Here is a 24041-nt window from a genome sequence, read left to right on the forward strand (position 1 = left end):
CGTCAGCTGGCTCCGAGTAACTCGTGGCGGTGGCTCCTCTGTCAGCACCGGCTGCTTGACCTTGCACTGTCCTGGGGACGGTTTCTTTCCTCCCGCCTGCTGAACCACCTCTGCGGGCTTCAAACGGGTCTGCAGGCTCCACACCTCCCTGGGCCTTCACAGAATTGAAGGGAGTCAGGGCCTTGTTCGGGATGAGCTGTTGCAATAGTGTTCACGACCTTATCCTCTGTGCTTACAGCTGGGCCGTTTGGCACAACAGACCTGGCTTTGGCCTGAGTTGGCCTTCGACCCGCCTTCCTCCCTAGGCTTAGTCAGGTCTCGCGCTGGATTTAGAGGGAGAGACGTTCAGCTCTTCCTTTCACCGGACCCTGGCAGGCCACGGTGGGAGTATTAACCAGCCTCATCTCAGTACTGCCGGGTCTCAGGGAGCAGGGAGGCCCGGGGGAGAGGGCGCAAGACGGGGAACGGTAGGTTGATGGGGCATCGAGAACCCACATTCATTGTCTTATGTGGGTGTGGTTTGTAGTGCCCCCAAAACAATGATGATAGTGATATCCAAGCTTACTGAACACAGATCACCATCACACACACAATAATGATGATAAAGCTTGAAATATTGGGATAATTACCCAGATGTGACCCAGAGACACGAAGCGAGCAAAAACTGTTGGAAAAATGGCACCAGTATATTCGCTGGAGTCAGGGTTGGCAGAAACCTTCAACCTGTAAAGCACGCAGTTATCTGGGGAGCGCCCTGAGGTGAGTTGAGCCAGTGTTCCCTCCAGCCCCTTCCTGTCTAGAGAAATGCCATTCACGCCAACGGCTTCACTGATCAGTGTTAGATCGCGATTAATGAGCATCTTAAATGTGCGAGGCTAAGAATTTTGCATATAATAACTTACCTAGTTCTCAAAACGGGCTCCAGGAGTCCCCTCAGAGAAGCTGCCCGACCCCACGATAGCACCACGGTAGACACCCAAAGACCACTGACACTATGATCAGGCCTGTGTTGCAGAGGCAGAGACTGAAGCCCCAAAAAGTGGCTACAGAGCTTGCCCCAGATTACACAATGTGGGAATAAGCGAGAAAAGACGTGACAGGGCACCTGTGTGACTCAGATGGGTAAGTGGCCAACTCTTGATTTCAGCTCCGGTCATGATCCTCCGTGTCACGCAACGGAGCGCGTCATGGGGTTCCGTGCTCAATGGGGAGTCCGTTTGTCCCTCTCCCTCCTCCCATTTGTGCTCTGTATCTGTCTCTCTTGCTAAAATAAATTACAATCTTTAAAAATAAATAAATAAATAGAATTTTTTTTTTTTTAAAGGAGGCTATTATGGCAGGAACTTAAAGATGGGTGAAGGAGGGGGAAAGCCTATAGTGTAAGCCTTGGAAAGCTGCCCTTGAGCCTTGACCAGAGCCGATGTGCCCCGGGGAGCTGGAGGCAGCCTCACTAGAAGGCGTTGTCCTGCGTTATCAGTTAGGGGAGCATACTTGGCTTTCTCTTGATGGTCTTAAATTAGAGCCAGGGACAAAAATTAGGAAAGCCGTCTGCTATTAGTCAAGTCCTGGCCACACCTATTGTTACAAGGGTATCATGTGGCTTCCTGCCCTGCTGCTAGAGGTGGCAGGCTTTCCTCCTGGGCACGTTGCTGTAGGCTGTGGGTCAGAATCCTATCTTCGTAGCTGGTGTGGCCATCTTCTGTTTGCCCGTGCAGTATCTTAACAAAGAAGGTCAGGCCAAGGTTGGAGCTGGGACAGCCTGGGCCCATAGCTGCCCTCTTCAGCACTGCTCGGTGCTCTGTGCTCATAGCGGGCAGAGTCCCCTCCTCGGAGGCAGCTCCACTCTAGCCAGATGCCTGGGTTGAAACCTGCAGCCGCTTGCTCACCCAAATCCCTTGGACACGTTTCTCCACCATTCTCTGCGCCTGCGTCCTCCTCTGTGAAATGGGGTTGTGCCCACGCTATCCTGTTACTGTCACCAGGTACCGCGAGGTCTTCCCAGCTACCCAGTTCATTTCTGTTCTCTTTTTTTTTTTTTTTAAGATTTTATTTATTTATTTGACAGACAGAGATCACAAGTAGGCAGAGAGGCAGGCAGAGAGAGAGGAGGAATCAGGCTCCCTGCTGAGCAGAGAGCCCCAACGCAGGGCTCGATCCAGGACCCTGAGATCATGACCTGAGCCGAAGGCAGAGGCTTAACCCACTGAGCCACCCAGGTGCCCCCATTTCTGTACTCTTGTTTGTAGATTAGCTCCCAGATGAAAAAGTTATAGGAGGGCAGGGCCTCACCTGTTCTACTTATCTGCGTCAGGTTCAGCTGTAGTCGATAGTCACTAAATTGTTGAATATACGAAAAGCTAACTATATGCATCATCTCCAGACTGAATTTTCTCACAAACCCCTCCTCCAATTTATTAATTTGCTAGAGCAGCTCAAAGAACTCAGAGGAACATTTTACCTCCCTGATCACTGGTTTATTAAGGGAGAATGTAACTCAGGATGAGCAGATGGGAGAGCTGCCTAGAGCCAGGCGTGGGGAGAGGGCACAGAGCTTCCGTGTCCTCTCCAAGGAGGCCACTCTCCCCCCATCTCCACATATTCATCCACCCAGAAGCTCTCAAATCCCATTCTTGGGGGTTTGTATGGTGGCTTTATTACATCCACAATTACATCCCTGGCAATTCATGAGTGATCCAACCTTCAGCTCCTCTCCCCTCCCTGGGGGTCATCTCATTAATATAAACCCAGGTATGGTTGAAAGGGCTTTGTTAGGAATATCGACTCCTTTATGGCTCTTAGGAAATTGCAAGCCTGTTAGGAGGTCTGAGCCAGGAATGGGGATGAAGGCCCACTGCAAATTTCTCATTATAAATCACACTAGTGATAAACGGTAAGGCAAATATACCAAGAGAGAAGGGGCATCCAGGAAGGCTGTTAAATTTTAAGGTAGGGTTACCACGGAAGGCCTGAGGAGGTGACATTGCAGGAAAGACCAGTGGGCAGTGGGGGAGGAGACCATGCAGCCACTACGGGAAGAGTGTTCCAGGTAGAGCGATAGGGGCAGCATAAGCATGGATAAGAGATGCAGATGGGGACGGGGAACAGACAACATGGACCCTTTGCTTTTACTTTGAGATGGGAAACTGCTGGAGAGTTCTGAGGAAAAGGGACATTGTCTGACCCACATGATGGGTCATTGGGACATGATGCCAGTCATTCTGTGAAAACAGAGGATACGGGGGCAACGATAGAATCTGAGGAGGTGAGGAGCCCGGAAGCTACCGCAATCCTCCCTGTGAATAATGTCGCTTCTGCCCACATGTTGGCTATGAAGGTGGACTGGTCAGATATGGGTCTACAGTGTTCAGAAGGTGGCACACATAGGGTGTTGGGGTTTTTTTGTTTTGTTTTTTTTTTTAGATTTTTATTTATTTATTTGACAGAGATCACAAGTAGGCAGAGAGGCAGGCAGAGAGAGAGGGGGAAGCAGGCTCCCCACTGAGCAGAGAGCCCGATGCGGGGCTCAATCCCAGGACCCTGAGATCATGTCCTGAGCCAAAGGCAGAGTCTTTAACCCACTGAGCCATGCAGGCGCCCCCACAGGGGTTTTTTAGACAAGTTTAGGCTCATGGCAAAATGGAGAGGAAGACACAGAGATTTCCCTTGCACCCCAACCCCACTCATGCCCGGTTTACCCACTATTGACATCCCCCACCAGAGGCTGCATTTGTCACCACCGATGAGCCTCTATCAATGGTCATCAGCAGAGTGCACAGCTTGCGTAGCGGCCACTTGTGATGTGCACGCTGTGGGTTCGGACAGTTGTCCAGTGACCCGTATCCACCACTACGGTCTCACACGGAGTCACTTCACTGGCCTACGAATCTGTGCCCCTCCTGTTCGTCCCACCCACCCAACCTCCAGCAATCGTTCATTGTTTTACTGTCTCCAGTTGTGCCTGTTCCAGAACGTCCTACAGTTGGAATCATACAGCATGCAGCCTTTTCAGATGGTCTGCTTTCGTGTCATAATGTCCGTTTGAGGCTCCTCCATGTCTTCTCGTGGCTTGATATTCTGGCTCTCCAGCACTGAAGGACACCCCGTTGTCTGGACAGGCCAGCCGGCTTAGTCTGCCATCTATGACGGATATCTTGGTTGTGTGCAGGTTCTGGCCATGATGAGCGGTGCTGCTGTAAACATCCACGCGCAGAGTTTTGTGGGGTCCTACATATTCAGTTCCTTTAGGTCAATACCAAGGAACATCCTTGCTGGAGACAGTCGCACCAACTCCACAGCTGAGGGTATATTTAGTTTTATAAGAAATCTCCAGACTGGGGTGCCTGGGTGGCTCAGTGGGTTAAAGCCTCTGCCTTCAGCTCGGGTCAGGGTCCTGGGGTCAAGCCCTGCATTGGGCTCTCAGCTAGAGGGGGAGCCTGCTTGCCCCCTCTCTCTGCCTTCCTCTCTGCCTGCTTGTGATCTCTGTCAAATAAATAAATAAAATCTTTAAAAAAAATAAATTGGACAAAACTATAAAACAAAACAAAAAAAGAAATCTCCAGACTGTCTTCCTAAGTGGCTGTGTTGTTATGTGTTCCCACCACAAAAAACAAGGGCCCCTGTTGCTCCACAGCTCCCCAACATTTGGTGGTGTCAGTGTTCTGGATTTTGGCCATTCTGATAGGTATATAGTTTTATCTTGTTGTTGCTTCCCTTTGCATGTCTCGGAGGGCACAGGATATGGAGCAACTTTTCATGCGCTCACGTGCCGTCAGTATAACTCCTTCCGTGAGGTGTCTGTTAAGGTTTTAGGCTTATTCTGGGGGTTGGGGGGTTAGGTTCTTGTTTTGTTTTTAAGTAGGCTCCATGCTCAGCATGGAGCCCAATGTGAAGCTTGAACTCATGACCTTGAGATCAAGAGGTGAGCTGAGATCAAGAATCAGATACTTAGGGGGCGCCTGGGTGGCTGAGACAGTTGGGCTTCTCACTCTTGATCTCAGCTCAGGTCTTGACCTCAGGGTTGTGAGTTCAGCCCTGTATTGGGCTCCATGCATGGAGCCTTCTTACAAAAAAAAAAAAAAAAAAAAAAAAAAAAATTCAAAGAGTTAAGTGCTTAACCAACTGAGCCATTCAAGTGCCCCTGGTCAGGCTGTTTCCTGTTGTTGAGTTTTAAGAATGATTTATATTTTTCAGCTCAGGTCATGATCTCAGGATCCTGGGATCGAGTCCCGCATCAGGCTCTCTGCTAGGCAGGGAGCCTGCTCCTTCCTCTCTCTCTACTTGTGATCTCTCTCTGCTAAATAAATAAAATCATTTAAAAAAAAAAAGAATGATTTCTAGTTTTTGGACAGCAGTCCTTTATCAGTTCTGTCTTTTGCAATATGTTCTGTGTTTCATTTTAATGAAGTCCAGCTTATCAGTTCTCTCATTGGCCCCACCTTGGGTGGTGTGTCTGAAGTGTCACTGCCACACCCATGGTCTGCTAGGTTTTCTATTATCTCCCATGAGTTGAATAGCCCTACATTTTATACTGAGACCTATGATGCATTTTGAGTTAATTTTTGTAGAGTGTAAAGTCTGTATCTGTATTTTTTTTTTAAGATTTTATTTATTTGAGAAGGAGAGAGAGGGTGAGAGCTCATGAGCAGGGGGAAGGGCAAAGGGAGAGGGAGAAGCAGGATCCCTGTTCGGATGCTGGGCTCAATCCCAGGACCCTGGGATCATGACCTGAGCTGAAGGCAGATGCTTAACTGACTGAGCCACCCAGGTGCCCTTTTTTTGTGTGCATGTGGGTGTCCTTTTGAGTTTTTTTTTGTTTTTTGTTTTTAAAGTAAGCTCTAGACCCAACATGGGATTCAAACTTATGACCCTGAGATCAAGAGTCACATGCTCCACTGACTGAACCCACCAGGCACCCACAACATTTTTTTGTTTTCTTTTCTTTTTAAAGATTTTATTTTTTGAGAGAAAGCAAGAGAGGGAGAGAGCATAGAAGGACATGCCTACTCTCTGCCAAGCAGGGAGACCGATGTGGGGCTTCATCCCAGGACCCCAAGACCATGACCTGAGCCAAAGGCAGACATTTAACCGACTGAGCCACCCAGGAACCCCCCATCCACAAGTTTTTGAGGAATTTTTTAAGGGAAGACTCAAGACAGAGATACTGAGTACTGAGTCAGTTAAGAACTCTGTTGCAAAGAAGAGAGAGCTTAGAGAACATATTTACAAGCCAGTTACCAAGAAGGCCCAAAGAACAGTGTTAACTGGGCAGGGGTTGGTGTCCTGTTTTAAATTAATCTAAGCTTATAGGAAATTGAGGTTCGAGCAAATCTGTTTACTGAAAAGGGTAGGAAAGAAAGAACAGGCGCCACAGAAATTGGGAAACCAAAGATAGATGCTTTCAGCCCCAGAATCATGACCGTGTGACAGTGTTTCAGTAACGAAATCTATGGGACAAAAGTACACATTTTAAAAATAGACATATAAATACTGGAAGTGGGTACTGATAACGTTCAAGTAATTTCTTAAGCAGAAAGGCAGCTATATGAATCATCTCACAAATGTGTGTTTTATTCATATGTGTTTCAGCTTTTAATAGAATATATGTATAAAAAAAGACCTGGATCATAAATGTATGGTATAAAATATAATTCTACACACCTGAATAAACACCACCCAGGCCAAGAAAAATAACACCACCCGCATTCCACCAGCCCCACGAGTCCTTCCTGACCTTCCCCTCCCCAACCCGAACCTGTCCGGAAAGTGCAACACTCATGTCCTTCTTCTCTTCACATGTTACTTTGATTTATGCCTTTGTGTGCACCTGAAATGCTTCGTGAAGATCTTCTCAAAAGGAAGTTTAGTGTGGGGGGGAAGAGCGCAGACCTTGGACTCAGAAAGACCAGGTTTTAACTCCCAGCCCAGCGGGCTACCTCCTAGAGGCGTGACCTCCTCCAGGCCTTTCCCTCATCCGTATAAGCAAATGCAAACACCCACACTTCCCAGGACTGTCGCCCGGATTCAAATCACAGACTCCGTGTTTATTCAAAAAGTTTACTGAGCCCTCTTGAGACCTAAGCCCTGTAAATACTGGAGATGAGTCAAACCCAGTCTTTACCCTCAAGAAGCTCACACTGTGGAAACAGGAACTACAAAACATCACAGCCAGTAAGTGCTTTGAAACAGGGAGGGAAAGAAGAAGGATGTAGTGTTTCTAGATCTGGAGTCAAAACCTAACTGCAGAGAGAGGCAGGAGGGTTCGCAGCCTCCCATATGCAGAGATGAGCTTGGGACCATCTGGAAAGGCTCTGTCCACAGATGCAGCCACATCCCCAGGGTCTCTGGAGTCACTCACTGCAGGCTGGCCCACTGCAGGGACGTGTAGACCACCTTACCATCAGGCTGAGGAGAACAGAGCAGCAGCGTCTTTCTGACGCTGGTTCCCAGGCGGCCAGCGGAAACCAGGTCCTGCAGTGGAATGGGGTCCCCCGGGGCCCAGCACTGAGCAATGTAGTGGGCGTGGAAACGAAGTGGGTCACCTGGGTGAAAGACAGACACACAGAAGGTCCCAGTGACACAGCGCTGGAAGACACTGGAACGTGCACACGTAGGAGACAGGAATCAGCTTAGTAATCACTATGAATATTTCAACCAAACCACAGACTTGCTAAGTTCATGGTCTCGCCACAAGACCAGCTGTTAAAATGACAAGAATGTATCCGGGTGGGGAGGTCCAGGATACACTCGGAGCAAGCCGTCACATACATACAGCATGATCGCGTTTAAAAAAACAATACAAAACAAATATACAAAAACGATACAAATACAAAACAAAAAAAAGATATAAAAACAATGAATAGATCATTGTCGTGACATAAGCACCAGGACCACGAAGTCCGTCAAAGCCACGAGGAGTACACAGGATGTCAGGTCCAAGGAGAAGTGACTCTAACTGACCACAGGAAGAATTTACAATATGATGGAGTAATGAACAGATGGGCGATGAAGATGTTCCAGAAAAGGGCCCGACAGTAAATACTTGCAGGTTTGTCGGCCACATTACAAGGGCTCACCTCTGCCACAGGCCATATGGAACAAATGGCCAGGGCCGCCTCCCAGTAGCTTTCCATTGAAAACCTAGGTGGTGGTCTGCCCCCCGATTAGGTAAATGACCAAGCAGAGCAGGAGCCGGAGTCGGGCCCCAGTCAGAGGTTGGTAAGTGCCAGGAGTGAACATTGACAAGGGCAGGGTGGTGAGGTGTCCCATCTGAGAGGACCGTCCACTGGGTGTCCAGCCGGAAGCCAGTAGCTGGGCGTCACTGGGACACCTCTGCCCGCTCAGGAGGAAGCATCGGAATATGTGAGAAGGTTCCCTGGAACTGTTCCGGGAGGCTTAGTGCCTTTTAAGTTCGGACACCTTTACTGTTAGAGACAGGAGAGGGCCTCAGTCCTTGAATATTTTCATCTTCAGGGCGCAAGGATTCTATGTACATCACATTTATTGAGTATGTATTGTTTTAGAAATATTGACCCATTAGAACTAACAGGTCAGCCGTGCAGTTTGGTTGCAGATGTGTGATTGAGTTACTGGTAGATTTAACCTTGTTTTAACTGGAATGTTTTAATTTAGTAAGCCTACTGACAGTATTAGAACATATAAACTTAAAAATCACCCCATTTACAACTTATTAAATCTGAATTTTTGACAAGTTCCATAATGAGGACACCATACAACTTGAAGAGGAAAATAATCATATTAAAATTTAAAATACAAGGGTGCCTGGGTGGCTCAGTCCGCTAAGTGTCTGCCTTTGGCTCAGGTCATGATTTCAGGGTCCTGGGATCGAGTCCCATATTGGGCTCCCTGCTCAGTGCGGAGCCTCCTTCTCCCTTTCCCTCTGCCTGCTGCTCCCCCTGCTTGTGCTATCCAATAAACAAATAAAATCTTAAAAAAAAAAATTTAGGGGCACCTGGGTGGCTCAGTGGGTTAAAGCCTCTGCCTTCGGCTCGGGTCATGATCCCAGGATCCTGGGATCGAGCCCCACGTCGGGCTCTCTGCTCAGCGGGGAGCCTGCTACCCCTCCTCTCTCTCTGCCTGCTTCTCTGCTTGCTTGTACTCTCTCTCTCTCTATCAAATAAATAAATAAAATCTTTAAAAAAAAATTTAAATACAGCTTATAACATTGAAAATTATGTAACTCCTTTCACAAGTGGGATCAAGCGCGGACTAATAGTCCCCTTAAAATCTGCTAGATTGGAAAAAAAGATTTGTAAATTGACCTGAAAGCTTAGAAAAGAACTAGATATCAGTATCCATATGTTTCGTGAGTCCAACGTTCATTTTCAAAACCAAAATAGTCTTTCACATACAGAAAAACAGTAGCAAGGTATGACCGTGTGGTCATCTGCAGAGCACGGGGCAGTGAACTGCTCTCAAGCTCCTGAGTCAGTCCCTCAGTTGAGTGTTTGGTCTGAGAAGACACGAAGGCTCTTGGCTCACCCACAGGACACTCCTTCGGTCTCCAGCCAACAGCTAAAATCTGACTACTTACCTGGTGCTTCTATCCGCTGGTGTTTTCAGGAGGAACAAAAAAGGCAATTTCTTATAGACTTACTTTTTTAACCTTTTAGTGAGACAGTAAAGACACTCATACTACAAATTCAAAAATTACCTGGTACACTGAAAATCTCCTTTACCTACACCTGATGCAAATTCCCTCCCAGAGGTAACTGCTGTACTTGGGCTGGAGTACGTCCCTTCAGGCCTTTTTCCATTTGCTACTTGCTTTCTAGTCAATAATCTATTTTAAGTTCTTCTCGTGTTCTTTCACTCGAGGCACATAATTTTCTTTAAGTAATCTCTACACCCAGCGTGGGGCTTGAACCTACAACCCTGAGATCAAGAGTAGCATACTGCCCCGACTGAGCCCGCCAAGGGCCCCGCAAGCCATGATTTTTTAAGGCTATTTAAATAATGTGTATATAACTCCATGACAACATAAAACACAATTCACTTTTTACCATACCTGTTTTCGACACATAGTTCTTTTTTTTTTCCTTCCCCCTTTGGTCATTTTTTCATAAATGTACCTGGACCTACATTAATCTTTTACAACTAACACCAGTAAGTAACCACTAACCTATTAACAATCACTCTGGCTGCTCGCTAATATTTTGCTACTGTAAAGAATCCCGCAACGACGATTTCCTGTATGTTCTGTGCACGTAGCTAGGTGTCCCTAAGTGAAACCTCTGGATCAAAGAATGTGCTTAATCAGATTTGCTAAATTGCCCTCCAAATGGGCTTGGGTTCCCAAGTGTGCCTGTCCTTCTATGGGTTTCGGAGGCTGAGAAAAGACAAAAAAGGAAAATGCAGAGGGTCGGGGGCTTGTCAAAAAAGGGGCAGCAACAGGAGGTCCCAACAAAACTCACCAGGATAGACCAGGAAGTCACCCCCGAACTTGCCAGCAGCACTGAGGAAGAAGCCTCGCTCCCACAGGTCTCTGTAGATGCTGTAGCGGAGCTCATGGGCAGGACGGCCAGCATGAGGCCAGTCTTTGGACTGGACACGCCAATCCAGGGGCCTTGCCTTGATGGGCCGAGGCCTAGCAGTGGCCAGCTGGACCAGCAGGGCGGACCTGGGCAAGGGTGCCACCTCATTTGAAGGCCCTGGCTGGGGAGAAGAGGAACCTGGGGGCGGTGAACGCAGGAGAGTGTGGTGACTCCAAGGACAGGGTCTTCGCATCCCCCAGAGAGTCCCAGTCCCGAGATTCCCGCCCAAGATTCCCCAAAGATCTCCCACCTCCTTCCACTGGCCCCTGGACTCCACTCCCACCCTCACCTGCTTCCTCGGGCTCCCCAGGAGCCTGGCTAGCGCTGGCTTCACTCTCTGAGGCAGCTGGGTTCACACCGGCCCCCTGGCTCTCGCTGACCCCTGACTCCTGTTCCAGCTTCTGCTTCTTCGCAGCCTGGCCCTCCGCAATCTTCTCTAGGAGCTCTTGACGACGAGTCTCGCGGGCCTCAGCTGCCAGGGCGCTTTGCTCCTGGAAGCCCTGTTCTTGCTGGCGTTTGAAGGATGCCAGAGCCTGAGAAGTAAGCCGGCGGGAATGCCAGGATCCAAGTCTGCCCCGCCTTAGGAAGCCAGGAACCCCGACTCCCTGACTCCTCCCAACCCCAAAGCCCGAACCCGGGGATCCTAGTGTCCTGCATGCACACTATTCCAGAATCCAGGGCACCCAGAAGCCCTCCCACCTCAGAGACCCCAAGTCTACTTCCGCAGTAGTTCGCGTCCCTGGCCCGCCCCTTACCAGGCTGTGTTGGCGCGGATCCGGGCGCGGGGCGCTGACCAGGGTCACGGCGCCGATCTCGGCCAGAAGCCGCGCCTCTTCGGGCATCAGCAGCAGCGGGAGGCCCAGGCGCGAGTTCTGGCGGGGCCCGCGGGGCAGGGCGCCCACCGTGCGGCCCCCCACTCCCAGACGCTCCCGCAGTGCCTGCACCGCCTCGGCCCCCCATACTAGGGAGCGGCCGTTCGCGACCTCCACCACCAGCATCCTCCTGCGGAAGCCAGGGGAGCACAGCGGTCACCGACATAGCGCTCCCACCGCCTGGGGTGGGGTGGGGGGTGGAGGGTCTCAGCGAGGTCCCGCCCCTGAGCCTGGAGGGTGGAGCCTTGCCCGGGCCGCGTTCGCCACCTGCCGATTCTCCAGGCCGGGCCCCGCCCCCTGGGCGCCGAGTCCCTAGGGCGCCGCTGGGCCCCCGGACCCTGAGGTCAGCTTTCCGGCCATCACGCCTTCTCGGCTCGAAGAGAAGCCTCCCTTAGTGCGGGGCCACGCCCCCTTCGAGTGACTCGGAACTGGGCCCCTCGCCTTTCCAAACCACCGAGGCGTGGCCTCAGAACCTCCTCGCGCGGTGTCAGACGCCCACCGTGGAAGCCCCGCCCCCGCCCGGACCTCTCGGCTCGGCCAAACTCGCAGCCCCGCCCCCTCCCAAAGGCCGGCGGCTGGGGGTTCGGGCGCCCTCGGCTCCCGTCAACCCCGCAGCCAGGCCCCGCCCCCTCCGGCCGCAGGAGCTCCCGGTAGGGGAGTACCCGCCCCACTGAGCGAACCCCACAGCCGGAGGCTCCTCCTACTGAACACCAGCTGTCCGTTCCCCGCTTGGGCGGGCTCACCCCCTTCGCGAGCGTTCCCCTCAGAATGCCGCACCGTCCTCCGACAGAACAAGTCAGTCACCTCGTAAACACCAGCTCTCACTCCCGGCGGAGCCACCCCCTACGTAGCGCGCCACGCGCCGCTTCCTCCAACCCTCCCCATCCCGACCCCCTGCGTCAATTTCGTCACGCCGCCACCTCAGCGAAGCGGGAAGTCTGGGATCCGCCCCCAGTTTCGCCGTAGCCCCGCCTTCCCGTGGAGTGGCACACCTTGGTCCCGCCCCCGCGAAGCGAACCTCCCCCGGCCTCTTGGGCTCCGCCTCTAGAAAAAGTGAGGCTAATTACCTTGGCCCCGCCCTGGTGGCGTATACGTCAGCTGGGGTGCCGCCCCCTCAGGCTGGAACTGCTGTTAGCCCCGCCCCCTTGGAACGATCCGGATCACGGCCTCCCTTCGTGTTGCTTAAGTCTGTGGTCCCGCCTCCTTCTTACCCTCCACCCCGGACTCCGCCAATCTCTTAATCTGAGTCAAACAGGGCCTGTGACTCCGCCCACTTCCGGCCGGAGCTCTTGGCCCCGCCTACATCCGAACAGGGACCGAAGCTCGTGGCCCCGCCTCCAAACTGCCGCCGATTATGTCCAAAGGAACCCGAAGCGGAAGCCCCGCCTCCTCCCGAAGGTTCGGGCCCCTCCTCCTGGCAGGCCCGAGGCTCCGCCTCTTTACGTGCTCCTGGCTCGGCTGCCGTGCGGTCCAGGTGCGGTGGCGGGGTGGTCCTCTCCCGCGCTCGGAGCCCGCCGCTTCCCTGCCTGGCCCGCAGCCTGACGGAGCAGCGCAGCCGGCCCGAGCGGGACCGCGACGGAGCGGCGCGCGCTGGGCGGGGGAGGCGTGGCCGGAGCCGGGGCGCCGGTGAGCCAGGACTGCTCGGTCGCCTCTTGCCCGGCGGGCGACGCGGAGCCGGGCCCAGGTGGGCCGGGGCGGGGCCGCTTTGGGGGCCGGGCTGGAGGATGGCTGCGGACCCGCGGGCCGACCGGGGCGGGCGTGGCACCGAGAGCGCGGCCGAGCGGGGAGTGGCGTAACCGCCTGTGGCTCTGCCGGGGAGGTCTGACCTGAGCTGGGGGCGAGCTGGGGAGGAGCTGGAGGGGGCGTCCTCCGGGCTTTGGGTGGGAGAAGCGTCTGCACCTCCCGAGCAGGTGGAGGCTGGATCCAGGCCCGCCGAGTCCCTGGATCCTCGGAGGAGGAGACTGGGAGCTCTGGAATACTGGGCTCTCCACGGGAAGGGCCCGGGACAAGGGTTGTTGCTGGGTTCTCAGAAAGCGATGTCTGAATCTTTGGGTCCTCAGTGAGGGGGGAGTAGCTTTGATTTCTGCGATCGCAGAGGGGCTGAGAGGTCTGGATTCCAGAAGAGAACTGGTGGCTGGGGTTCTCAGAAAAGCGGGGCTGGGGGTGGATTCCTTTATCTTCAAAGGAGGAAGGTTCTGGAGGTCCGGATTCCCCTCTTCGCAGAGGAGAGGAGCTGAGGGTGAGACTCCATGATCCTCGACAACTGGGGACTAGGGAGAGTGAATTCCTGAATCCTCCGAGGGGGAGGGGTGAAGGCCCGGACTCCTGGGTTCTCACCGAGAATCTCTGCCCCTCCCCCAGACCATGTCGCCTGAAGAGTGGACTTATCTAGTGGTTCTTCTTATCTCCATCCCCATCGGCTTCCTCTTTAAGAAAGCTGGTGAGTCAGGTTCCCTCCCTAGTGGAAAATGGGGGGGGCAGGCAGGGGACTCCCTGGAAGGTTCCAGGCTTATGCTGTACCTTCTCCCTGCAGGCCCCGGGCTGAAGAGATGGGGGGCAGCAGCTGTGGGCCTGGGGCTCACCTTGTTCACCTGTGGCCCCCACACTTTGCATTCTCTGGTCACCATCCTTGGAACCTGGGCCCTCATCCAGGCCCAGCCCTGGTGAGGATTTGGTGGGGAGGGGTTGGGGGGGGACAGAGGAGTGGGGAGCGGAGGGGGAGGAGGAAGCAACCTGTTATCCTCTTTGGGTCTGTCTCCCTTTCTGCCTTTGTCTCTGGGTGTCTCTTGTTTATCTCTGAATACTCTGTGTCGTTGCGTCTGTTTTTCTTCCTCTCCTGCCTCTTCTGGGTCTCGTCCTTGTGTGTCTCACCTGGTCCCTGAGATCCAGTTCATGTATTCAGGAGAAAGGAGGACTTGTGCAGGCCCTGCTACCATTCGTGTTTCTCTCATGTCTCTCTCCCTCCTTTTTCTTGCCTCCCGCAGAAAAAACGGAGGACTGGAGGTTTTTCACCCGAAAGCCTCTCTTGAGCCCTCCTCATTCTCTTCTCTGTGGTGGTGCATTTCTATGTGGTTGTGTCCTTTCTTCCACGGTACCTCCCCCATTTTCTGTGGGAGGTGGGGGAGGATCTGTAGCTGGAATCTGGGGGAGGCCGAGGCTAGGGCTCTGTACCCAGCACGGCCGCCTTCTGCCTTTGCCCCAGCTCCTGCCACGCCCTCGCCCTCGCCTGGACCTTCTCCTACCTCCTGTTCTTCCGTGCGCTCAGCCTGCTGGGCCTGCCCACTCCCACGCCCTTCACCAATGCCGTCCAGCTGCTGCTCACCCTGAAGGTCAGACTCCCCTCCAGCCCTCCCCTTGTGCGAGGGGATCTCCCCATTCTCACTTCCCCCTCCCGCGCACTCACCGGGGAGCAAGGGATGCGGGATTTCATCTCCCACACACCCCAGGGGTGGGACTTCACCTCTCTCGTGCTCTGGGGCAGGCCCTCACCTCCCAGCTATGCTCTGGGGTAGAGAAGCACATTCCCGCCCCCTGCCCCCCACCCTCCTAGCATAGCAGACTGTGTGCTTCCTGGAGGCTGAGTACTTCCCCGACGTGCTCATGCTCTCGAGGACTGCATGTTGGTAGTGAGCCATTTAGTGAAGTAGGAGAAACAGCTTGGGAGAGAAGGCACTTACCTAAGGGTACAAAAGCAGGACACCTGGGTCTGGTTGTCAGTCACTAGGGAAGATAGGTGAAAGCGGATCCCCGGGTCCCACCGGAGACTGAAAAGTCAGGAGCTGCCGGGTGCTGGGCTCGCGAACCAGGTCTCGCCTGCGTCCTGCCTTCTCCGCGGGAAGGCGAGGACAGGCAGGAGTCGATTAGCCAAGAGTTGGAGGGAGAGCCTTTCGGGATGTCGGAGCACGTGTGGAAGGGAGCAGGCCAGTGTTGGGGGCGGGCAGGCCACACACATTCAGCCCCAGGGATGGGGGTGGGGAGCAACCCAAAAGCGACAGACTCCAAGACCCACTGGTTAGATTTGGGGAGGAAGGAAGGTTTCTGGCCCAAGCAGTTAATTGGCTGCTGGTGCGGTTGCCGAGGAGACAGGCCGGAAAAGGACCTGATCTAGGGAGTGGGTGACCCCGTGTTCCCCTCTGGGTGCGTGAAGTTTGAGGAACCCCGGAGGCCTAGGACTGTCAATGGCCAGAGGCCCCGAGATGGGTTTGGGGGTTGTAGGGAGGAGCTCAGTCTGGGGGTACAGTTCGGAGATCCCAAGAGCATGGGTGATACCAAAGCATGGGCTGCAGAAGAACCCAGAAAAGGGAGCACAGAGGGGGAGAGGCCCAGGAGGGAGGGTGGGGGAACACCCGCTGGCAAGAAGCCGCTACCCTGCCACTCCTGACTCCAGACTCCCGCTGCCCATGGGAACGGACCTCAACTCCCCGCTCAGCTCCCAGGGGCACGCTGGCCACAGCATCCCTTGGCTGCTGCAGGAGGAGTCGATGTGGAAGGCCCAGGGTCTGTCTGATCTGTCCCCCACCCGTGCCTCTTCCCCCCAGCTGGTGAGTCTGGCCAGTGAAGTTCAGGACCTGCACTTGGCCCAGAGGAAGGAAATGGCCTCTGGCTTCAGCAAGGGGCCCAGCCTGGGGCTCCTGCCCGATGTTCCCTCTCTGATGGAGACACTCAGTTACAGCTACTGCTACGTGGGAATAATGACAGGTGAGTGTGCCTGCGCCCCCAGGCCTGTCCCCTGCCCCTCGTCACCCTCTGTCTCCGCTCAGCACCCCGGGTTTGGTGCCCGTCTGGTGTCCCTGCCTCCACTCCAGTGTCTGCTCCTCTGAGGGCGAGCGTCGAGGTGTGGGTCTAGCTCAGCCTCTCCCACTGCTCTCCAAAGCAGACACCCACTGTTCTCGGCCTCAGTGATGGCTCCCGGCTTCTTGGGGGGACATGGGATGAAGCGGAAAGGTCCACACAGCAGCGCTCTTTCTGCCCCCCCGGGGAACAACTATTCCCATTATGCTCCCACTTGTGCCTTGGAATGTTTTTCACTCGAGTTGACCTTCCAGTAGGTTCTCTTTTCAATGGCAGCTGTGACTACTGAGCTGTAATGGGCATGTTCAGCCACTGAAATGACATGCCATTCACTCACTCAGTGGAGTTGGGGGTCCAGCCACTACTGCCATGTCATTGTAGGACAGTTGTGTCACCCCATAAGGGGAGTGCGGGCCCTGCCACCATCATCCTTCCAGCCTCATCTGCCCCCAGTCCGTGGACACCACCGGTCAGCCTCCTGTCTCTGTAGACTTGCCCATTCTGATCATTTATGAATGGGATCCTGTTCTCTCTGGCCCTGTGTGACCTGAGAGGCTGTCACTTCTGTCCATCCCACTGTCCCCTCCCCTGGCCGGGTCTACAACTGTTTCCTCTCCATCAGTGATCCCCTTTGGTCCCTGCCCTGCTTGGGATGGTGGGAGGGCAAGGGAAACCGGATTCCAGCACTTTGCAGCCTGTGGTGGTTTCCTAGGTCTTTGAACAGAGCTCCCAGTCCTCAGTGCGTGTAAGTCTGGGCGCCTCGCCCCTGCAGGCCTCTGACTTCCCCCACCAGCCTCTTCCTCCCCAGAAGCACTGCTTGACCCTTCCCTTGCTCACAGCTGCCTCCCACCCACACCCTCGGGGTCTGGCTTGTCCATCCCCATCTTCCTGAGGGACTTGTCTCCGTAGCGTCCCTTCTCCAGGTCTTTGTTCCTCTCGATCTGGCTGTCCTCTTTCTCTTTGAGTCCCGTGAACTCTCCCTTTCTTGTTTCTTTCTTTCTTTCTCTTAAGATTTTATTTTATATTTTTAATTTCTCTCTCCTTCCAAGTTTTATTTAAATTCTTGTTAGTTAACATATAGTGTCGTGTTGGTTTCTGGAGAATTCAGTGCTCTTCACAAATGCCCTCCTTAATGCCCATCCCCCATCCAGCCCATTCCCTGCCCACGTCCCCCCATCAGCCCTCAGTTTGTCCTCTATCATTAAGAGTCTCTTACAGTTTGCTTCCCTCTCTTTTTCTCCCCTTCCCCTGTTCTGTTTCCTAAAGTCCACATATGAGGGACATCATGCAGTGTTTGTCTTTCTCTGACTTATTCACGGAGTATCGTACTGTCTAGTTCCATCTACGTCATTGTGAATGGCCAGATTTCATTCTTTTTGTTGACCGAGTAATATTCCTTTATGTATACATACCACACTTAAGAAGATTGTATTTTTTTTTTTTTAAGATTTTATTTATTTATTTGGCGGGGAGACAGTGAGAGAGGGAACACAAGCAGGGGGAGTGGGAAAGGGAGAAGCAGGCTTCCCGCCAAGCAGGGAACCCGATGGGGGGCTCAATCCCAGGACCCTGGGATCATGACCTGGAGCTGAAGGCAGACGCCCAACGACTGAGCCACCCAGGGCCCCTTAAGATTTTTTTTTTTTTTTTTTAGATTTTATTTATTTATTTATTTGACAGACAGAGATCACAGGTAAGCAGAGAGGCAGGCAGAGAGAGGGAGAAGCAGGCTCCCCGCTGAGCAGAGAGGCTCAATCCCCGCTGCGGGGCTCAATCCCAGGACCCTGGGACCATGACCTGAGCCACCCAGGGACCCCTAAGATTGTATTTTTAAGTCCCCTTCACTCCCAGCACCCAATGTGGGGCTGGAACTCAGGACCCCCAAGATCAAGAGCCTCCCAACTCACTGGCTTCTTGTCCCTTTGAGTCTCCCTCCCCTTGTTCCAGGTTTCATACTCATCCCCCACCCTCTGAGCTTCCAGACCCTGAGCTGCGGCTCCCCCTCCCAGCCCTAGGAGTCTCTGACCAGCTACCCCCTCCACAAGTCTGCTTCTCCCCCCCCCATTCAGTTTGCAGTCTCGGGCCCCTTCGCCAGTCTCTGCTTCCTCCCCGTCCCACCCCAGCTCCCCAGTCTCAGGCCCCCAGCCTCCAGACTCCAAGCGTCTGACCAGCTGCCCCCTCCCTCCCTCCCGCCACAGGCCCGTTCTTCCGCTACCGCACGTACCTGGACTGGCTGGAGCAGCCTTTCCCTGGGGCTGTGCCCAGCCTGCGGCCCCTCCTGCGCCGCGCCTGGCCGGCCCCACTCTTCGGGCTGCTCTTCCTGCTGTCCTCGCACCTCTTCCCGCTGGAGGCCGTGCGTGAGGACGCCTTCTACGCCCGCCCGCTGCCCGCCCGCCTCTTCTACATGGTCCCCGTCTTCTTCGCCTTCCGCATGCGCTTCTACGTGGCCTGGATTGCCGCCGAGTGCGGCTGCATTGCCGCCGGCTTCGGGGCCTACCCCGTGGCTGCCAAAGCCCGGGCCGGGGGCGGCCCCACCCTCCAATGCCCACCCCCCAGCAGGTCAGGCAGTGGGAGGGAGGCCTCCCCAGACCCGGCAGGCCCCATCAGCACAAACTGGCCCTGCCCCTAGCAGGGAGGAGAGCGGGGGGAGCAGGGGGGCGGGGTCACCACCTGTTGTCAGTGCAGTGTCGCCCCTGACCACCATAGCCCACCTGCCCCTGGCCTAGGGACTGCCCCTCTCCTAGGGAGCAGCACTCCCGGGACCTCCCGCTGCCCCTTGTGCTACTGCTTGTCCCCTCTCGGGATGGTGGACTGCTGTCTTTTGTCAGGAGAAGGAAGGTGGCTTCTTAGCGACCATGTGCCTCCCCTCTGTCGCCATGGAAGTGTCACCCCAGTAACTCCGTTGTTCTGGTTATTTGGGATACCATCTTTGGGCTGGGCTGGGCCCACTCTTTGTTGCTAGGGCAGTGGTTCCCTAGCAACTGGCCTGCCCCTCTTTGCTAGGGAAGCGGTTCCCTAGCAACCGTGGTCTGTCTCTTCCTGCCCTGGGACTAGCTTACCCTCACCCCCACCCCCCAGACTGCCCTTTGCTGCTAGAACCCCGCTCCCCTTCCCCCCAGCCATGGGGTGCCCTGGCAGCCTGCACTTTCTAGGAAATGGCATCCCTGAACGTGCTGCCCTCTAGCGGGGGTGTGGGTCATACTCCTAGCCACCGCAGGTCGCTTTCCTACCATTGCCTGGGGCATACCCTGGTAATGATAAATTGACCTGGTTAACAATGTCAGACCTCCCTCCCACCCCACTGCCAGTAATTAGGGGCATCTTGTTGCTAAGGAAGTGTTGTACCTACGTTGCTAGGGAAATGATGCTCCCAGCAACAGGGAATGGACCGCCCCACTGTTCTTGGCAACCAGCGGTGGCCTTCTGCCTGGGGCTAGGACTACGGGGAGCAGCCCATTTATGTAAATTATGAATTCCTCCTTGCTCGGGTTGGGCCATCCCATAGTTGTCATGGACAGCCATTCCATTAGGGGGGAAGCAGCACCCCCACACAAATTTCGACCCCTGCCCTAGTAACCATGGGTGGACCTCTGGTCACTAGAGAGGGTGTCTCCCAGAAAAAGTCAAGCAGGAATTGAAGGCTTTTCTAAATATGCTGGGCCCTGCTCTCAGTAGATGGCTCCTGCCCCATTATCAGAAGCCACCAGTGGTTCCAGTGGGGGTGGAATGTTCACCACTGCTGGGGTTGTTGGCACCAGGGACTCAGGAACCACTGTATTGCTGGAGATGACACTTCTTCACAGTCATAAGGACCAGTAGCCACGAAGGGCCCTTTCTGGAAGCGTTTCTAAACATCCCAGGCCTTGTTGCTAAGGAATGCCCTTTACCTAGCAACAGAGACCGGCCAGGTGTCACGTGGGTCTAGAACATCTCCCTAGCAACCACAAACCCTCTCCTTGTTAGGGATGCTCCTTCCCTAGCAATCACAGCATCTGGATCACTTAGAAGGGACCACACCTGGAGGCCCCTGGGAATGTAGTGAGCTTGGCTGCTGAGGAATGGCCTTTCCCTAGCATCTAGAGCAGTGAAGGGCCAGGTTGCTAAGGACTCGTAGCTTAGCAACTATAGCCCCTCCAGGCCTTTGTTGCTGCTGCAGCCCCCTTACCAAGAGGAGGAGGACCCCGCTGTTGGTGAACTGTGCCCCCCGCACCCGACTTCCCTCCCCCAAAAAGCTCCTGCTGAGTTACCCTCCCCTGTTGCCCTAGCACACGTGGCAGCCAGAGCTCTCTTCCCTGGCCAGGATCCCCTCCTGAGCGGCCGGGGCTGGGACAGGAGCCAGCGTCGGGAGGGGGCCTGGCTGAGCTGCATGTCTGTCCCCCACCCTCACCCTCCACCCCCCCAGTCCGGAGAAGGCGGCTTCGCTGGAGTACGACTATGAGACCATCCGCAACATCGACTGCTACGGCACGGACTTCTGCGTGCGGGTGCGGGATGGCATGCGGTACTGGAACATGACGGTGCAGTGGTGGCTGGCGCAGTATATCTACAAGAGCGCGCCCGCCCGCTCCTATGTCCTCAGGTGAGCTGGCCGGCCCCCGGGGAAAACACGGAACTACAGCTCCCGGCAGCGCTTGGGGCTTCCCTGCAGGCCGCCGCCCCTGAGGATCATGGGAGTTGTAGTTTCTTGAGGCTGGTGCCCTGCTGTGGCTTCGCGTTGCTCAGGGGCTAGACCGCTCCCCTTCCCTGGGCCTCAGTTTCCACCTCTGTAAAGGCGGCCTCCTTCGACAGAAGGAATCCTGTGGACTCTGGCCAGATTGTGGAATCCTGGCCTCGCCAGCTCCAGAGAAAGTTTACTGAGTTAGGGGACCTGTGTTTGTTCCAACTCTTGAATGGGGGGAATGCTGTTAACAGCTACATAGTTCACGGTGAGGGCGAAGCGCGGTAAAGTGTGCCGTGTCCTCACTGTGGGGCCCGCTATGTGAGGGGTCACCGCATCTTAGCTTTTTCTCGTCACTCATGTGGTATTTCTCCGGTGGGAGCCGAGTGTGGCCATTGTGCTGTTCGCAGCCTTAGGACGCTGGACTTGGGAGGACATGGAGGCCCAGCGAGGTGATCCAACCCACCGGCTTCCCTCGGTCTTCCCAGAGCCGGCAGATGAGGCTGCTGGGGCACGGCTGACACTTCTCCGCTAGAAGCAGTTGATCATGGCCCCAGGCGCCGCTCAGAGCCAGGCTTATGATGGGTGTGGGGAGGAGGAGGTAGCGTCCTACCAGGTGCTGGCTGTGGGGGACTAAGGGCCCAGAAGGGCCAGTCTGGGGTTGGGGAGATCTGGAGGGAGGTGGGCGCAGGAGCGGGACAGGTGAGGGACCCCGATGGGTCTGAGGTCACCGAGCCCAGGGTGACGGTCACGTTCAGTCAGGGTTACTGGATGGGGCATTAGATGGATGTCATTGAAGACCTGCAGGAGAGGGTCAGGGTAAGAAGTGGTCACTCCAGTGTTCTCAGGTGGTGGCGATACCAAAAGCTCTGGGGCTGAGCATCGGGGCAAAGCCCAGTGTTTGCATTAGAGGTTTTCAGCTGGGAGCCATCATCCCACAGTCTGGGGGGCACTGCTGGGAGGTGCTGCTGGCGGCCAGGGGTTAGAGGCCCGAGATGCTCCTCCAGCCTGGGAGGCACAAGACAGCCCGCCTATAGCACAGAATCATCCATCCAGGCCCCAAATGTCCACAGTGTGGAGATGTAGAAATCCTGGTGTGGACTAGGGACGAGGAGGAGCCGGCAAGGTCACAGCCAGTGAGCTAGGAAGACAGTCACGAACGTGGGAGCCAAGTGAACCAAGTGTTGCGAGACGAAGGGAGGATCTCTTGTATCAGATGATGTACAACGGAGGGGGGTGTTGAGCAGGGCAGGAGGAGGAAGTCTCCAGAAACTTGAGCAGCAGTTTGGAGGGCAAGTGAGAGCCAGCTGGAGCCATTGGAGGGAGACCGGAAAGAGGGAGGGGGTGGGGGTGGAGGGAACGTTGTTCTTTGGAGAGCGGTCACCGCACAGAGGAGCGGCCAGACGGGCGGGGGTGGGGGGTGCCGAGTAGGACCGAAGCCCAGAGCTCAGGTTCGCCTGCGTGGAGTTCCGGGTGCCCAGCGCCCATTCATGTGCGACCCACTGCCCTGCTTCCCCCTGTCAGGGACCCTCAACTAAATGCTCCCAACCCATAGGGCTCTTTCTCCACCAGAGGTAGAAAAGAAAGAAAGTTGTGTTCATGAATTAGTTTAAACCAGGTTGCGCTACACACTGCGAGGAACCCACTAGGGAAATCACCACAGCAGGAAGAAAGCTCCCCTTTTTATAGACCCGAAGACAAGGAAGAGCCCCTTTCCCCAGCCCAGATCACAGTCCGTGGCACAGCCTGCTCTCATTTCTCCGTCTTCCGTGGAAGTGGGACCAGAGCCTGAATTTGTGGGTCATCAACGGAGAGCATGTTTGGGTCCATAAAAAGAGGGGAACGTGATTGGAGATTTCTGAGTCTTCCTGAATTGGAAATTACACTGATCCCCAAAAGGAAGTGGCTGGGGGCTCGGGTTCATGGGTCTTAAAGAAAGATGTGCTGAGAGGATTAACTGGGTTCCTGAAGCTCTAGAGAGTAGTGACTCCTGGGTCTGAGGGAGGAGGGGGCTGGGGGCTGGACTCTTGGGTCTGAGGGAGGAGGGGCCTAGAGTCGGGACTCCCGGGTCCTGAGTCGCAACCTCTCCCCCAGGAGCGCCTGGACCATGCTGCTGAGCGCCTACTGGCATGGCCTCCACCCTGGCTACTACCTAAGCTTCCTGACCATCCCGCTGTGCCTGGCTGCCGAGGGCAGGCTGGAGTCAGCGCTGCGGGGGCGGCTGAGCCCCGGGGGCCAGAAGGCCTGGGACTGGGTGCACTGGTTCCTGAAGATGCGCGCCTACGACTACATGTGCATGGGCTTTGTGCTGCTGTCTCTGGGAGACACCCTCCGGTACTGGGCCTCCGTCTACTTCTGCGTGCACGTCCTGGCCGCGGTCGCGCTGGGGCTGGGGCTGGCTCTGGGCGGGGGCGGCCCCAGCCGGAGGAAGACGGCGCCCCCGGCCGCCAGCCTTGCCCCGGAAAAGCTCCGGGAGGAGTAGGCAGGAGTCAGCCGCCACCGCACTCCCTTTGCGCGTCAGTCCAGCCACCAAGCTTTTGGCTGGGAATGCCGTGAACCAGGCTGCTGTCTCCTTTCCCAGAAAGCGCTGAATTTGGCTGGGGGCCTGGAGAGGATTCCCGTTCCTCAGCTGGGGGGGGGGCCCGCCTCCGATGCTCCCCTGCTGTCTGCCCTGAGGGCTCAGTAAGCTGTCATCCCTCCTGGAAAGTCAAGGTGTTGTCCAGAGGAGAATCTCCGCTTGTCCCCACCGCGGCGTCCAGAGCGCGCTGCCCTCCCTGCAGCGCCCCCAGCAGGGACCCCCGGGACCACGGGGTTTCCCAAACGGATTCCCCTTTCCGGGTCGCTGGCTGGAGGGCAGCTTCTGGGAGAGCCACCCTCTCTCCCCAGGCTTTTGCCCCACATTCACGGAACAGTGTTTCAGGCCCGGAAGGGAACATTACCCTCCCATTTCATAACGGGGAAACTGAGGCACTGAGGAGCCGGCCTTTGGACATGGTTCTTGCAGCTTCCATCTGAGCCACCTCAGGGTCACGGCACTCCTGTCACCCTCTTGTCATCCTCTGGCCTAGAACAAGGTCGGAATGTGTGAATCGCCCCCCCCCCAATAAAATGTCTCACAAAGACCGTATGTGTGTCTGGGGTGGTCATAGGTGTGGGGCTCCCCAGGATGCA

General features: G+C 55.2%; 2 protein-coding genes across 11 annotated transcripts; one reads left to right on the forward strand and one right to left on the reverse strand.

Moving 5' to 3' along the window:
* Positions 1-7039: 7039 nt before the first annotated feature.
* Positions 7040-12507, reverse strand: TSEN34 (tRNA splicing endonuclease subunit 34). Of its 4 annotated transcripts, none has more exons than XM_044256636.1 (5): positions 12490-12507; positions 11306-11552; positions 10840-11083; positions 10431-10688; positions 7040-7538 (listed from the first exon to the last, which is right to left on the reverse strand). In XM_044256636.1, exons 2-5 carry the CDS (start codon positions 11546-11548, stop codon positions 7351-7353), a joined length of 933 nt encoding a protein of 310 aa, XP_044112571.1. In that variant the 5' UTR covers positions 11549-11552; positions 12490-12507; the 3' UTR covers positions 7040-7350. The 4 variants fall into 4 exon arrangements, with proteins under 4 accessions (XP_044112571.1, XP_044112568.1, XP_044112567.1 ...); XM_044256633.1 differs by lacking the exon at positions 12490-12507 and adding an exon at positions 12227-12278; XM_044256632.1 differs by lacking the exon at positions 12490-12507 and adding an exon at positions 12166-12264.
* Positions 12508-12797: 290 nt separating this feature from the next.
* On the forward strand, positions 12798-23992 carry MBOAT7 (membrane bound O-acyltransferase domain containing 7). Of its 7 annotated transcripts, XM_044256626.1 has the most exons (9): positions 12895-13106; positions 13608-13661; positions 13784-13862; positions 13956-14085; positions 14625-14751; positions 15961-16120; positions 18412-18772; positions 20616-20792; positions 22965-23992. In XM_044256626.1, exons 3-9 carry the CDS (start codon positions 13787-13789, stop codon positions 23350-23352), a joined length of 1419 nt encoding a protein of 472 aa, XP_044112561.1. In that variant the 5' UTR covers positions 12895-13106; positions 13608-13661; positions 13784-13786; the 3' UTR covers positions 23353-23992. The 7 variants fall into 7 exon arrangements, with proteins under 7 accessions (XP_044112564.1, XP_044112561.1, XP_044112560.1 ...); XM_044256629.1 differs by lacking the exons at positions 12895-13106; positions 13608-13661 and adding an exon at positions 12798-12820; XM_044256625.1 differs by lacking the exon at positions 13608-13661.
* Positions 23993-24041: the final 49 nt, after the last annotated feature.

This window comes from Neovison vison, chromosome 7, assembly GCF_020171115.1.
Source record: "Neovison vison isolate M4711 chromosome 7, ASM_NN_V1, whole genome shotgun sequence".
Taxonomy (NCBI): domain Eukaryota; kingdom Metazoa; phylum Chordata; class Mammalia; order Carnivora; family Mustelidae; genus Neogale; species Neogale vison.

Bases quoted from the DNA above. Each gene is read 5' to 3' on its own strand.
- TSEN34 (XM_044256636.1), bottom strand. From the start codon at position 11,548: ATGCTGGTGGTGGAGGTCGCGAACGGCCGCTCCCTAGTATGGGGGGCC. The intron at 11,084-11,305 runs GTAAGGGGCGGG...CTTACTTCTCAG, and splicing joins ATCCGCGCCAACACAGCCTG to GCTCTGGCATCCTTCAAACG. The intron at 10,689-10,839 runs GTGAGGGTGGGA...CACCGCCCCCAG, and splicing joins TGGGGAGCCCGAGGAAGCAG to GTTCCTCTTCTCCCCAGCCA.
- MBOAT7 (XM_044256629.1), top strand. From the start codon at position 13,787: ATGTCGCCTGAAGAGTGGACTTATCTAGTGGTTCTTCTTATCTCCATC. The intron at 16,121-18,411 runs GTGAGTGTGCCT...CTCCCGCCACAG, and splicing joins CTACGTGGGAATAATGACAG to GCCCGTTCTTCCGCTACCGC. The intron at 18,773-20,615 runs GTCAGGCAGTGG...CCACCCCCCCAG, and splicing joins CAATGCCCACCCCCCAGCAG to TCCGGAGAAGGCGGCTTCGC.